The sequence below is a fragment of the Cygnus atratus genome, chromosome 9 (genome assembly GCF_013377495.2).
Source record: "Cygnus atratus isolate AKBS03 ecotype Queensland, Australia chromosome 9, CAtr_DNAZoo_HiC_assembly, whole genome shotgun sequence".
NCBI classification, from domain to species: Eukaryota; Metazoa; Chordata; class Aves; order Anseriformes; family Anatidae; genus Cygnus; species Cygnus atratus.
In genome coordinates, this window is record NC_066370.1 from 21,851,636 (window position 1) to 21,867,141 (window position 15,506).

General features: G+C 43.3%; 1 protein-coding gene across 3 annotated transcripts; it reads left to right on the forward strand.

The window, feature by feature from the left end:
* Window positions 1–3,295: 3,295 nt before the first annotated feature.
* LRRC31 (leucine rich repeat containing 31) lies at window positions 3,296–15,433 on the forward strand. 3 transcript variants are annotated; one of them, XM_035557192.2, is made up of 10 exons: window positions 3,296–3,654; window positions 5,040–5,297; window positions 6,536–6,685; window positions 7,084–7,251; window positions 9,734–9,901; window positions 10,778–10,945; window positions 11,705–11,872; window positions 12,408–12,575; window positions 13,544–13,711; window positions 14,913–15,433. In XM_035557192.2, exons 1-10 carry the CDS (start codon window positions 3,642–3,644, stop codon window positions 15,230–15,232), a joined length of 1,749 nt encoding a protein of 582 aa, XP_035413085.1. In that variant the 5' UTR covers window positions 3,296–3,641; the 3' UTR covers window positions 15,233–15,433. The 3 variants fall into 3 exon arrangements, with proteins under 3 accessions (XP_035413085.1, XP_035413086.1, XP_035413090.1); XM_035557197.2 differs by lacking the exon at window positions 3,296–3,654 and adding an exon at window positions 5,473–5,555 and having other exon boundaries at window positions 5,167–5,297; XM_035557193.2 differs by lacking the exon at window positions 13,544–13,711 and having other exon boundaries at window positions 3,344–3,654.
* The last annotated feature ends 73 nt before the right edge of the window (window positions 15,434–15,506 follow it).

Consider the following 15,506-nt stretch of genomic DNA (forward strand, 5'->3'; position numbering starts at 1 on the left):
CTTCACTGAGTTTAGGGGACTGTTTTAAGGTCATTCAGAGGAATATGCATTTCTGAACCCAAAGTTTTCTCTGGTTTAGCATATTCTCAGTGCCTTTTCAAACATCTCCTGTGATCAGCCTATGGCTGTACATAAATACTGAATGAGGCGATTGGCTTTAGTTTTCATAACCCAGTGACATCTATTTTAAACAGCTGCCTCAGGACCTGCTGTAGGCTGATATTCTGTTGGAAGGTCAAATATTTATTTTGTGCGAAACGATGAGAATACTCAGATACTTTGGACTAGATTTAATCCTCAGGCACGCACACTGATCTCAGTGGGGGGAAGTCTGGAATGGGTTTGCTCCAGGGAACTGTCAGCATTGCACAATGTTTGTGATGGTGTGAGACACAGAATCATCCGGGTGTAGACAGTCCGCATCCAGTTAGTGGGTGACACGGATATTGTGGGGCTGGCAACATACTGTCAGCGCCAGCTGAAAGCTTCGCAGCTATGGGGACAAGTTATAAGGGGTCAGAGCTGAGGAAAGGTGGAGGATGAAGAAAGGGAAGAGACAGAGCAGGAGAGGGAGCTGTGGGGAGTACGGTGTGGTCTGCCAGGCTGGGAAAGGTGAACCAGGTACTGGAGCAGGCCCAGCACCAGCAAACCTGGCACTGGCCGAGTCAGCAATGCCAGTAAGCATTTTTCCATCCAATTTCTTGGCCCATGCGATGCCTACTTCACCTAGGCAGCCTACAGCAAATTGAGCCAAGCAGAAGCACACCACGGAAGCTGCTGCAGGCAGTGACATTCGTGCAGAAGATGGGAACAGAGCAGCAGAGGTGCGTGCTAGGGGAAGGGAGGAAGAAATAGCATCGTAGTGACTCAGTCCCCTCCTACAGAGAGTGCTGGCTGTGCTGGGCGTGAGTAAAACTGGGAAAGGGAGCTGCCTTAGGGGGAAGTAAACAAGGCTGGCTGTGTTACTGCGTGCTACAGGACTCAACATTAAAAATCCCTAACAGACAAATACCCAAAGACATTACATTCTATGTAAATATTGAGCCAAATGGCTCCCTGGTATAACCGCAGTGATCGCACTACAGCAAGCATTCTGCGTTATTGTAACCAGGTGCTTGGGGTTTTCATTTTCTTTAATGGATAAAAAGGGCCATTGAAAACAGAGTTGCTACCTTGCTTGAGTTTCATTGAAAGACCCACTACTAAAGGGAGAGGAAATCCCCAAAATGATACTCGGTGATTAAGTACATAGAATATAGGATTTCAGTGTTTGCAAATCCTTTTTTTCAAATGAACTTGTGGCACTAATCCTCTAATGGCATTATTTCTTTGGAATATATGCCGGATTAAGGAGTCACAATGAGGCAAAGTACAAAAATCCACATTAATCTCTCACCAGTGGATGCTGTGTGGGATGCAACTTTAACTGTTTTGTTCCAAAATCGGTTCTGTTCCTATCTTTGCCCCAGGTCCACCCAGAGGGAGGTACAGATATAAACAAATGTGACACTGAGCACTTGGCAGATGGTCACAAACCATATCGCTGGATACAAAGGGGGAGGCGTTTATTATTTTTAAACTGCAAAAGCTGAGCCTGCCCATGACGGACTGCGGGAAGTAGATGCACGGCTCCGTGGGGCAGGAGCAGGACAACTCTTCAGCAGCACACCATGGAGGAGACAACAACTGATGTGGCACAGCCTGGTCTGCCAGCTAGCAGGGGCCTGGCTGGGACTGCCATCGTGTGTGTTGCATGTTCTGGGCACAACCTGGCCTGTTGCAAAGTAATGCTCGTGTTTTCAGCCCTTGCTCTAGTCATCCTGCCGTGCTTTGGGGTAACCCTGCTGTCCCCTCATCCTGCACGTCTCTTGTAAAGAAAGGTAAAGATTTGCTTTCTAGGAAGCAGAAACTAGGTCGCTGCGAAACTGCGTGTCCCTTCTCAGCGGATTGCAGGGATGCTGTCATGGTGCCACGAGGTATTTTTACTATCGTTCAACAGCCTGAAGTGGTGAAAGAACTTCTGAATGGGCAACGCATCGCCTAACGCACTGCTGTCAGAGCACTGAAGGTAGCCCAGCCTAACCGCTGTAACGGCTTAGGATTTAACACACTTAAGGATCTCCCCGGTCCCAGGGAGCAGAGCTTATCAGATATTCCCGTGCCACCTCCCTGTCGAGCCGCGGTGGGCATCGAGCGCCGCAGGCCAGCACATGGGCACGGACAGGGGTTGCCTTGCCTCCGCCTCATCCCTGTCCATTCCTTTCTCAAGCACAGCGTGGAAAGGGGACAGCCAACACTACAGCCGACTTGGAGATCCTTCCTGGTTGGGAATGGAAGCGTGCCCCCCGTTCCTGCGGGAAAAGACTGCCCGTCGCAGTGTTTTGTGCATCTTTTTCTACCGTAATCGTTTCCCCATGTAGTACTTCTCACGGGCAGGAGGATTTTCCTGCTGTGCACTTTAAGTTTCTCTTCTTTAAGTCTTATCCTGTTGGCTCCTGGCAGCGCCCGTGCCTCGTTCAGCCGGGTCTGAATCATTCCTAGGTTGACACACTGAGTCAAGCTGTCCTCAGGCCGGTGTCTGCCTGGCTGCTTTCCCAGAAGCGCTGGGTTTATTGACCAGCGTTATCACTCCCCACCAAAGCACTCCACTTTGCATATGTCTCCTGTGTGTACATAGCAGAGGAAGGCCCAAAGCATTTAAGGAAGTATAAGTGGTGTTGGAACAGGTGCAGACCCGGGAGAGCAGGAAATGGAGAGTCTGCCCCGTAAGGGGAGACGAGAAGTATTTGGGTGGCTTAGGCTATGTAAGTGAAGACACTGTAGGTTAGAAAAAATCACCAAAGCCAAACAGACTCAGGATAAGTGACCACGAGCATATTTAAGCTAGAAAATATAACGCTTATTGTTACGGAACTCAGATTCTATGGCAGACAGACAAAAATGGGATAGGGCAGTTTATACATATGACGTGTTACGTGATTACCCCATAAAGCCATGTCATGCTGCTGCCTACAAGCAGACTGCACGGGACGGCACAGCAGGACCTCTCCCCTCCTGTCTCGTTGCCCTACGGTGCCAGGAGCGAGCTGCGCGGGTGCCTTTCTCCTACAGAGCTGTGCAACGCCCGGTGGCACGGCGCGCAGGGCTTTGCTCAGCCTCCAGCAGCCCTTCTGGCCGGTATGGACAAAAGGGGTGGGAAAACAAAGAGCTTTTCTTCAGGTGCACTGCAACCTGATCTGTGAGGTGGCTCGGCCCCTTCCAGCAGCAGCTGTCAGGGCCAGGCAGTGGTTAGGGTGCAGCATCGAGGGCTGTGCTGCCGCTTCCTGACTTCTCCCCCATCGGTGGCCCGAGCTGGGGCATGGTCCGGGCGTTCAGGTGGCTTCTCGGCTGTCCCCCCAGCAAGGAGAGGCCGTCTGATTTCTTCAGGAGACCGTGCGGGGGAACAGAGGCAGCAGGAAGGAGCCCGCAGACCTGTCGTGCAGAACTGCTGCTGCCGGGCTGGTGAAGACAGAAACTCTTGAAAGAAAAGTATGTGGAAAGTCCTGTTAGGGGAAGGAGCGAGGTTTTGTTTGCATGTCATGGCTCTCTTCTGCAAGCCCTGAGAGTGCTGCAAGAGGTGAAACAAATCCTCAAGTGTACCAATGGAAAAAACAGGTATGTTTTTGTGTCTGTTTAGAATAATACTGTTCTACAGCATGAAAAGCAGCAGGCACGAAAACCAGCACTGTTTTGCAGCCCAGGAAATGTGCCTGTACATCTATGTACGTGGCTTTGTACAATGTCTGTGCTTTATTTGAGAAATACAGCTGCGATAGGCTGTTAAGAGCTAGCTTAAAACAATGCATCAGGTTTTTGTATGTGTAAGTGCTCTGCCCTTGAACACTTGTATCAAAGCAGATAACTTCCAGCATGAGAAAAAACACGTACGTGTATGCTGCTGCTGCCAGTGACGTTGCATTTAACAGTTATTAAAGTGATTGAGTTCGTGTGCTCTGGGGATGACAGCGGATGGTGCGAGGGGTTCAGTGTGCAGGTCTGTACGGGGGGCTGTGTGCACAGGAATCTGCTCGCGAGCCCTGACCCAGGTCCTTCCCCTGCAGTCCCTGGCACACAGCAGGACTCAGTACGTCCCCCTTCCACCCAGGCTTCACACAGCAAAATCAATGATTGCCTGCTTGGTTTGTGTGAGTCACTGCCCGGTTAAAAGCATGTGTGTGCAGGTAAGTGCTAGAATTAGGCCTGGAGAAAGAGTGTCATATTAATGTTTAGAGAAAAACAAAGCAGCTCAGAGTCAGCAGGTGATGATAGAGCTTGTGTAGCATAAATAGAAATAAGGAAATAATATATATAAACTATTATAAAGTTAAACTTTAATTTACCAGTCAATTAGTCACTGAAATTGAGGACATCACAACACTGAACTTTTTCAAACAAATTGTCTGGGGGGGCTTGATTTTTTCCAGCATTGGCACGCTCCCAGTGTTCAGAGCTGCAATATCTGGTTGTTTTCTGCGCTATCACTGCAGCTTTGCTCTAAGGTTAATGGGGTTTCATTTGCTTTTTCCACCCTGAGCTGGGAGAGCGTGACATTTTTTGGGCAAAGAAGTCCTTGTGCTCCCTGCCGCACACCTCCTCCTCTCACCTTCCTGACCGCTGGACTGGCATTTGGCATGGGTTACTTCGGTGCCAAACTTACTTAGCATCGCCTCAGAACAGGGATGTCTTTCATTTGGCTGTAGGGGAAGCAGCAGGTTTATCCCTTCAGCACCCAGTGGCCAGTGGGGTGGCCTCAGGAGCAGTGCGCATTAACAGGGCAGCAGGGAGTGATAGCACTGAGTCTGCTGTGCAGATGCCGAGCCTCAGCAGGTCCTTTGGAAGGAGGGGAAATGAGTTCAGAGACTGGTCCGCTAAACAGTGATACTGATATTGGTATGGAGGGAATGGCAGGAAATTCTCAGTGCACCCCCTTTTGAAAGAGGGTAGGCAAGAGTGAACGTTACTAAAGCTAATTCCTTCTCTGTCTGCTGATCCCCCAAAAGGAGACACCCAGGGCTGCCAGACCAAGAATGAAGAGGACATCCCGAAGAGTTCCCCATTTGACTTTGTTATAAAACAGTTCCAAGGGAAGAGATCCTCTTCTGGGAAAAGAAAAGAGCAGCCTTCAGCCATCAAAAAATTCTTCAGTGGCTTTGACTTTGGGAAATCTGAAGGCAAGGACGGAGGGGAAACTGAAGAAACAGAAAAAAACAACTGCAGTGCTGATGATCAGAGTGAGAAGCGAGATCTCTCTTTAGACGGTAATGTTGGTACAGTAAAGAAATCCGTGTGCATGTGTGTACGTTTTAATTTCGCAGAGAATCATTTGCTTTTCTTGCTACCCCAATTGTTGTATTTGCTGCCTATAATTTATTCTTTAGCCAGAATTTGCTTCTGATTGAAACATTATGAAGGATGTGCCGTCTAATTTAATAGGTGCCATGCAAGGAGTGGGACCCATGTTGCTGAGGAGGGATAAAGCTTTGGGGTGACCTCCCTCTTGATTTCCAATGTGAGAGGTCAGTGCTGGAGTCAGCTCATTAGCTGCAGAGCTTATTTGGTTTCAAAGCCAAGCTTTGAGCAGTAGCTTGGCTTATTGTATTTAGGATTGGTCTCTGTCCACCCTGCTGCTAAAGCAATCTGAAGACAACAAGAGCAGATGTCTCCTACCCTTGGCACTTGTGGGGGGGAGGGGAAGGCAATGGAGGTTTGTTATGAGTCTCATTTTGTGCACACTTTGCATCCACACCAGAGAAAATGAGGGTGTTTTTAAAAAGATGCTGGAAGGTGAGGTTTAAAATCCCATCCTTTGTCCTGAGAGTTGTGGGTAGCTTGGGAAAAACAAGGAGAGCACAGCTATTGTAAGTGGGGTCACTATTTTGTGTAGTTTGGGGCTGTTTGTTTGTTTGTTGCTTTTCCAGCTATGGACATTAGATGAAATTACCGATTTATTAAAGGATTTAGTATAGAATGCAAATGCAATTTTCCTTTCTGTACAAACTGTGCGGGGGAAGAATGTAAGGAAAGCAGGAACTGCCGTAAGCAGACAATGTATGAAAATGAACACAAGCTGTTCCAAGGCAGGAGAAGATCACTACGCAACTGCAGGGCGACTTGGTTCTCACTGTCCAAGTGCAGACTGTACTCCAGCAACATGGCACGCAGAGGTGGTTGTATGACGTGCATCCAGAATAGCTGCAGCCCTGAGTTTTGCAAGAATTTCATGTGCTTGAACTAGTGGTCCAAACACCCACTGGCATAAGGTGGCACGGAGATGTGCAAGGAAGATTTTTCCTCATTGTGCATCAGGAGCTTTGTATTGATCTGACCTACAGTGATCCTATCGCTCAGGTTGTTGGTCCATATTGATCAAAAATAGACCCCAGTTTACTGGCGGGTTTAGTTCATTTTGTAAAGTCTTCACCTGGCAGCCACAGACAGGTTTTACATGTTGGGTTAGTTGCAGGGTTAACCAGGACCCTATTTCTTTGTTACTCAGATGAACCTTCACATCCCGTTTCGGAAGCGGAGTCACCATCTGGTGAGCAGAGATTTAACCAGCTCATGCAGAAACTGGGAAAGAAACCCAACAGCAAGAATCTGGATCTAAACAATTGTGCATTAAGTGCAGCAGATGTAACAGAGCTGGGTAAATATGCATTTTACCCAACTAGACACTTCATATATTTCTTTAATTCTTATTTGCCTGTTCAGTTATTCACTCTCCTCTTTTCCTTTCCCTTTCTTTTATATCAGGCCTGGCTTTATTTAACATTCCATCTGGTGGTCCCAGCTCCCTGAGAAATGTTAATTAATGAATTATATTAATTATGTAATATATATAAATATTAAAACCACGCAAGTCCGTGAAGCAGGAGAATGTCCTTATGCTCAAACTACTGATAAGAAAATACAGAATGTCATGATTTTATAGTGATGTACTGGTTTTAGAAAGCATCTCTGTATTAAGATGTATTCACACAGAGGATTTGCAGATAACATGCAAACAGAATGCATTTTTAATTTTCTTTTCTCTTTCTTCTTCAGCTTCTTTACTGCCATTTCTCCCAGAGCTGGAGGAGATCAGTCTGTCCTGGAATGGTTGCGTTGGGGGGGCTCTGAAAGCCCTCACTGTGCAGCTCCATCATGTGAGCCTGTTACGAGTCCTTCGACTTAACAACTGCAGGCTGACAGCTGAGGATGTCACCTCCTTAGGTACAGGATGGCATTTGCATTTCCTTCCAGACAGCTTGGGTGTAATGTAATCCACCTTGTCTCTTGCCATATCCTACCTCAGCTGCTTCCACACTGGACAAAATAAACTCCCGCTGTGGAAGGTTAGAAAGAAGTTGGGTTTATGTGTAACCTCACACATTTGAGTGGCTCTGCCGAGTTCATTGCTCAGATTGTGAAGCCGTCTCATTAAGAAGGGAACAGAATCCAGTCCCATTGGGAGAAAAGCATGTTTTCCATCTGGATTAGTATTTTTTTTGGCTACTTTTGATATCTAATGGTAGACAGAAGGACTGAAACAAACTGTCAGTCATAATAGGGTCAGCTTAGGACTTCATGCTGCAGGACAGATGCAGTGCTCATCACAAAATATTTGATGGTCTTTTGGAGAAGACTTCAAACCAGAAGTGCTGCCTTGGAGCTTTATGACTTGTTTTTGTGAGTCTGGGAGAAACTTATTCTTCTCTTACTTCTTTGCTTGGAGTGCCTGCAGCCCTGCTTTTGCAAAGCATGAGATTTAAAGGTTTTAACAGTGGTGTTACGCACTCAGGTCCTGATGCTGAGTCACTTACCTCTGGGCCTGGAGTTTACTACTGGGGTGGGTCTGTGATACTTATCTGAAAGAAGGGCAAACTCAACCAACTAAGTTATTCTAGAAACCTACTGTTTATTTTGCAAGTTCTGAAAACTGGTCGGAGTTTAAAGGCTGGTTTTTTCTGTCATTCAAATCCAGGCTTTTTTCAGGAAATATTCAGAAATAAAACAACATACATGGTAATAGCACAAAAGTGGGTCATGATATCTGTTGGGGAGGAAAAATCCATCTTTGCAAAAGCTGGTGAAAATAATTGGTCTGTTTCTGATGAGGGCAAAAGCTGTGTTTCATTTTCGATTGGATTTTTTCAAACATTTCTTTCTTTTTCAGCTCCCTTTCTCATACTTTCTTTTCTCTTTGAGTTTAATTGCTTATATTTTCAACTAATTTATTCTGTCTGGTTCTTCCGTGCTGTTTCCTTCCCCCTTGGCTTGGTCTCTGCTGAGACAGACACAAAACTGATCATAGGATTTGAATTTCCAGTCAAAATTTGATTCCCTTGAGATGTGGAATGACAACAGTCTGTTTGCATTGATCTGCCTGCGATTTTAAAAATAACATGCGTGTTTAGGCCAATGCTGCCTGTTTGACCTTGTCCATCCATCTGTGGAAATGCAGCCATCTGTGGAATCTGTGTATTCTGCTTGGAAATAAATGCCTCAAATATAACCATAATATCAACCTCTCCTATCTGATTGCTCTGAGCCGTGACTGTAAGAGGTGGTAGGAAGCCATTCCTGAAGTTGTAGTCCGTTATTTATCTTCTGGGTGGAAAATGTGTCTGGAATGCTAGTTCCCACATCAAACAGAAACAGGCTGTGCTACAGCCATTTCTCAGCTGTAGAGCATTGCTTGGTATTCAAGATTGAGGCAATCATTTAAAAAAAAATGAAAGAAAAAAAGATAAAAATTAAAGTGTATTTTTCTCTCAGACCTGGATGTTCACTTAAAACAACAGAAATTATTTTTGTATCAAAAATCTTTTGTGAGGAATTAGTTATGAAAACACACAGACAAGAAAAGGTCTTATTATTAAAATTAATTTCTCGGTTTTTAGGTTGATGACGAGACTTTAGATCAATTATTTATATATGACACTTTGAAATTGTATTTGCATATGGTTTGATTAATTGAAATGGGGTTAGGAGAATGTACATCTGCCTCTCCCGTCTGCAAAGCAATTTAGGAAGTTGGGTTTTGCAGTGGGATATTAGCGTTGCAAAGAAGCACTTACACAGTTCCAGTTGGCTGGTGTCAACTCTGGGAAAGGGTAATTTTTCTGAATAGATTCAAAATTGGTGCTGTCTGCCTTGAAATCCTGGGAAAGTTAGTTTGGGTCAATACAATGCTTATCTTGATTCCTTATGAAGTGAGTTGGAAATTCCTGCCAGAACCAAACCTTTCGAGTTTCAGAAATAGCTATGAGAGGACTTCTTTCATCCCATCCAAAATGACCTGTGGACGCAGTACAGAGGATGCTGGAAGTTTGCCAAATAAAATAAGGAAAAACTACACAGGACAGTAAATTCAGACTTGTCGCTTCCCTGTAGACTAGACTTTCTGGGTTGTGGCACAGGTCTGCAATGATAGGCAAGCAGTCTGATGAGTATTTGGGAACCTGGATAAATATCAGGTCTGCGTGTGCTGTGACAGTAACTTGTGGTCTATTTTGCTCCTTAGACAAGGTGAGAATTTATACAACATTGTTGCAGTAGCACGGCATACACCGATTTTCCTATCAAACCATATAAAATATAATAAATTGAGAATTAAATGGCTATCTTTCCCCTTTTATGTATTCAAAAACTGTATTTTTGTCTTTCACTGAAATTGATTTTTACAATAAATCATCTTGGACTTCTGTTATAGGAGAGGCATTTGAAATTGTCCCTCAGCTTGAAGAACTGGATTTATCATGGAACAGTAATATAGGTGGAAAACTATCACTCCTAACAAAAAAACTCCCAAAAGGATGCAAGATAAAACTTCTGAAAATTACAGATTGTAACCTGACAGCAAAGGATGGAGAATCCCTTGGTAAGTGTATCCACATAGCTAGACTGAATGACTGGCTTCACAGAAACGTAACTCATTTGAGTTAGATGATGGCTGTATTCAGGTCAATATTAGTCGAGAGCTATTTATTTCATGCTTTGCATTATAACAGTATTTACCACAAAGTATCGATATTTAATGCACTTCTTTCCAAAGAGGAATGTTTTTCTTCCTAATCACGTGAGGGAGGATTGAGCGGAAGAATAGCTGGATCTAAACCACAGGCTGGCTGGCCCAGTGGTCCGTGATTGCTGCATCCTTTGAGACCCCGAGCAAGTCTTGTACACCAACACTTCCAACACTGATTACTTGAAGTTAAACAGCTGAATATGTAGTTAGCCGTGGGATGGAAAAGAAGGACTGAGGGGTAGGAGTTTAGGCTGAGCTGGCATTCAGTTGCCATTCCTTCTCTCTTTCTTTTTACCGAAGCTTAATCCTTTGTGGTCTTTTGATCCAATTCTGTGTTTTAAAAGATTTCCTCCCTAAAAAGAATTCCCTGTGCTCTGTTCTGATCTCCAGTGCAAGAGATGGCTCATATGCAACATATAGTTCTATACCTTTTCATTATAAATTTTTCTTTCTCTTTGTATTCCTGCCTTTTATTCCCCTGTATTTTTTCTTACTGTCTTGTATTTTTTTCACAGTTTTTTTAATAAAGTTTTTTCAGTGATTTTCTTGATTCCTATCCAATTCCTGTTTTGCTGTATTTTTTGGTAGAACAGAAACTGAATAAGTCTAAACCACACATATAGGCAAACACAGCCTGCCTCTTCCTGTTTGTCAGGGTGTTATTTTTTTCTAGGGTTCATCTGTATATTCCAGAAAATTACCGGTTCTGTTTTTGTTTTTGTTTTCCAGCTGAAATGCTAAATGTGATCCCAAACCTTGAAGTATTGGATCTCTCTATCAACAAACACATTGGCTGCAGCATGAAGGTCATTGCTCAGGATCTGAAAAATGTGCCAGGCCTCAAAGAGTTAAACTTGCACATGTGTGGATTAAAGCAAGACAGCCTCCAGGGCTTAGGTTAGACTTTACATTCAGAAAGACTTTCATTCTGAATAAACTGTACATCTGAAACCCATTTAAGAAAGGCAATGAGGTGGGGTTTTGCCGAAGGTTTGGCAGTATTAATGGGCAATGGTTATTTGCTGCTTGAGGATTGATAAAAGACTGCAGAGACTTTCAGCAGGAGTAGCATTTATCTTCCCTGAGCTCAAGCTTGCAAAAGTCAGTGGGGAGGGTCACCTTCCATGCCATTTATCTGAGACACATCTTAGGGTGGATTAATGGCCCTCTGGACATGCGTCCTCTCTCTCCAGACAGAACGTAGGCAAGGGCACAGACAGGCTAGCTAACTTTTAAAGAACTAATCCTGCTCTCAGAGGGGAATCCAAATTTACCATTTTCATTTAATGAGTGTCCAGTGAAGCCATATGAAATGGGCTTATTATCTGTGGCTCTCCCTAGTGGAGGTCTTGTCCGTAAGACAAAACAGCTGGCACCAATTAGCACTTCCAGTCATCATTTCAGCAAAATGTTTACTGAATGGATCTGGGGGATGAATTAGCCTCACCTTCACCTGCTCTTTTAGAGAAGAAATGAGTTGCATGGATGCTTTGCAGTATTACTGTATGTCTGCTGTGTTTATACATTGAAGCTTAGTGTAAGAGCTTTGACTTCAATAGCTTGTGCAAACTTTGACATTAAAGTAAATAAATGCTAAAGCTGTGATCTGTGCTATTGCAGCAGCCAGTGACCAGCATGCTGCCTTTTCCATTTCAGATGCTGCCTTACAGCACCTTGCAGAGCTAAGAAAATTAGACATATCATGTAACAAAGAGATTGGTGGTAGCTTCAAAGACGCAGCAGCTCATTTGGCCAACTTGAAAAATCTTGAAGTCCTTGATCTCCACCAGTGCTGTGTAACAGAAGAAGACGTGACTGTTTTGTGTAAGGACATTTTAAGGAAATTCTTTACAAGTGTATGGTTCTGACTTCTGAAAATACCTCAAAGACATAAGAGATTCTGCCTAACCTAGTCTAACAGATCTCGGTACAGTTTTTGTTAGGCAGTTCTGGAAGTGCTTTATTTTTAAGTTATTGTACACTCGCTAAAACAAATACAGAATAATCATATTAATATAGTTTCAGTTAGCAGTGACGACTTTTGGAAATAACCCCCATCTCATTTAATGTTAAATTCTCTACTTTTCCGTCTAGGATTTCAACCAGCGAAATTTCAACAGGAAGCTGTGTCCTGACAACCTTCCATACACTGTGTAATACCTAATTTCTTACACATTCCTACTGAAAATGTCAAGGCTGTTCGTGGAGTAAAACATTACTCATCATACCTTTGAGTGTCAAAACTTGGCTTTGACTTTTGGATTGATTTATAAAGAAAAGTAATGATGTCAGTCAAATTTATAACTACGTATTTGTCCTAGATCAGTGGCTGTCTAACAAATATTTCATGTTTTCAAAGCCCAGGTGATACCTTTACTCTCCAGTCTTCAAGAGCTGAATTTATCCTCGAATAAAAATGTAGGAGTCTCATCTGCTCCTCTTCTTGGCAGACTCAGATTTTTACCTAAACTGAAATCTGTGGCCATCAGCAATTGTGATTTAGGTGAAGAGTCCTTTTCATCACTAGGTAAGAATGTTTTTTTAAAGTGTGTCTATCCTCAGTGTCTTGTTGTGGGACAAAGATCTTAATTCTGTTGGCTGAACTCCAGAGATAATGGTTATGTTATACTACGTGTCCTGAGTAGAAAATAATTGTCTCTGCTCTGGTTGCCTTGTGATGAAACCAGTGCTTCGTGGGATCTGGTTGCAAGGGAAGATCACTGTATGTCTTCCCCCGTTACACCTGCCTGGATGAAGTCCTTTGAGTCTTTTGTCTGATAGTGAGCTTTCATATACTGCCTAACATGGGAAGAGGAGGAGGCAGAACAAGATTTTATATTATGCTGGAATTACAGTTTGGTTGTAAGACTGCATTTATTACACTTATAACAGAGGGATCTGTTAGTTACTGTGCATTGTGCAGTTCTGGTATATTTTGTGCTGTTTATTGGTGACATTGAAACCCATAGTAAAACTCGACTTCCTTCAGCAGAAGCAGCATCAAGCTAAACTGTTGTGAGGTCCCTGCAGGAAGAGCACGATATTTATATCATTACAATTATGTAAGGATGACATCACGGAAATCAGTGCTGTCAAAAGATACTGTGCATTTCACCTTCCAAGGTGAATTACAGTAAAAAATTGCTGGTTTTAAATTGATTTAAAATGTTGTAAAAATGAGCAGTTCTGCTAAATAGACTTCAGTGGGACAAGGTTGAGCCAATAATGTAAAGAGAAAGGCAAGAAAACTCTTCAGAGTCCTTAAGGATTCTATAGACAGGACCTTGTTATATTGTTTAATGAGAATAGGAGGTATGTTTTGGGGATCTGGGGGGAGATGTTGGTCTGACTTTTATTAAGACAAAATAAATCATTCTAAGCAGAAGTAGGCAGCCTTTTAGGAGCTTATTTGCAGGTGAATTGCCGGTGAGATGTCTATTGAGGCCACGTTGTTTTCTCTTAGTAAGCAGAAGTTGCTGGTCTTAATCTTTTCAGCTGAGGCTGCCCTTCACCTTCCTGAACTGGAGATATTAGACCTTTCTTGGAATAAGTGCGTTGGTGGCAACCTAAAGCTGCTTTTGGGAGCACTAAAGCTTGCAACAGAGATTCAAGTGTTAAGACTGAGCAGCTGTAACTTGGTGGCGGAAGATTTGGCACTTCTAAGTACGTATGACATGGTATTTACTAGCAGTCAAGGAGCCAGTGCATGTAGACCACAATTCAGAAGGGACTTGTTCCATGTGCTGAGCACGTTTTTGCATAAATCAAATGAAAAGATGGAAAATACAGCAGTATTTTTCCCGGAAAGGGTTTTCATTTTGCTGAAAGCTGTGTGCCCTGTTACATGTACAGTGCAAAAACTGAAAATGATAAAAATGCAAAGAATCACCCTCGCAGTTTTATGTATTAATACAAAACTGCAGCACTTGGAAAAAATGTAGGGTTTGAGTCTGTTTTTTATATCAGATGTTTAAAGCTGCCTCTGAGGAGTTTTATTTTGCTCAGTTGCTCTTTTTGGGTTGGTAATTTATGAGAAATGTACATGCTGACAGCTAGTAAAGCAGGCACTACCAGCTCTCAGTCCATTAGGTATGTTTCTAGAGTCAAACTGTTGTGGGAGAATTAAAATAGAAATATTTAACCTACTTCTCAGCAGCTGCTAAGAAACTCTGGAAAAGGGGAACCAATGAAGGAATAAATTTCAGGGTCCTTTTAAAGAAACCTATATATTTTAAAGCCATCCCTGTGATTCTGTGGGCCTGACTCATGAGTTCTGAGTGTCTGAAATCGGCAATAGCTGCGCAATAGCCATTGAGGCCCTGTAATCTGAAGGCTGGTGGAATAAAGCCTGAACATTTTTGACTTTACAAACATCACCCTTGACGGGTGGCTCTTTTACCAATTATACATTAATGATCCCAGCTCCCTTCAGGGTATATTAGTTCCATTACCCTCCCATAGTGAGACGTGGATGTTGTAATCATGAAGCCTTACAAAGTTTTGCTTTTCTCTTTCTAAATCTCTCTGTACAGCCTGCCTACCTATTTTAATTAGCACTTCATATAGCCTCCAACTGACTCAAAGGTGTTCAGGTTGCCATACAATTTTAACCTGACACTTTTGTTCCTTTTGAATGGTCTGTGTTTTAAATATTGTACACACCTTCAGCTGTGATAAAACAGTCTTTCTGACAACAACAGCAAGCGATTGGTACGTTGTATGTTGCCAAGGAGTTGATTCTTGCTGTTTGACTGCAGAAAGTCTCTAAATAATATGGTATTAAAATACTCCTCTTCTTACTTATAAGCTTTTAAAGCAATTGCTAGGATGTATTGATTGTGTTTGTGTGTGTCACTTCTTGCAGCGTTGCTGACGCAGGATGGCCATCTAGCCAGACTACGGAAGCTGGATCTGAGTTATAATAACAGCATCTCTGACGAAGGGTGGATGGTTTTCTGTCACGGCTTAGCAGCATTCAAAGAACTCTCAGAGCTGGATGTCAGCCTTCGCCCCTCGTCCTGCCGTGACTGTGGGACGTGGTTCAGTGAGCTGCTAGCAGCACTGACAAAGCTGCCTGCATTGGCAGAGCTGGGGATGCAAAGATGGGTCCTTTCAGAATCACAGCGGCAACAACTGGAAAGCTTTAATCAAGACAACAAGAGAAACATTCGTTTTGACTGCTGATGGAGGTTGGAGGTTTCTGGAAAGCCTTTCACAAGCAGCATATGAACCAAGCATTGTGTGTCTTTGACTTAGAAAACTGCCCAGTTTTGAGTAATGTCTTCTCATGAGAGCTCTTGAAATAGTTCCAAAATTATATAAAACGGTTATTTACCCTTCTGCATACATAGATCCTTCCATTTATTAACATATTCTTTCAGATTCTCTGAGCCATGCTTACGCTGCTATGGTGACACTACTATATATGCCTAATCTTCTTGTGAATACTACAATGACT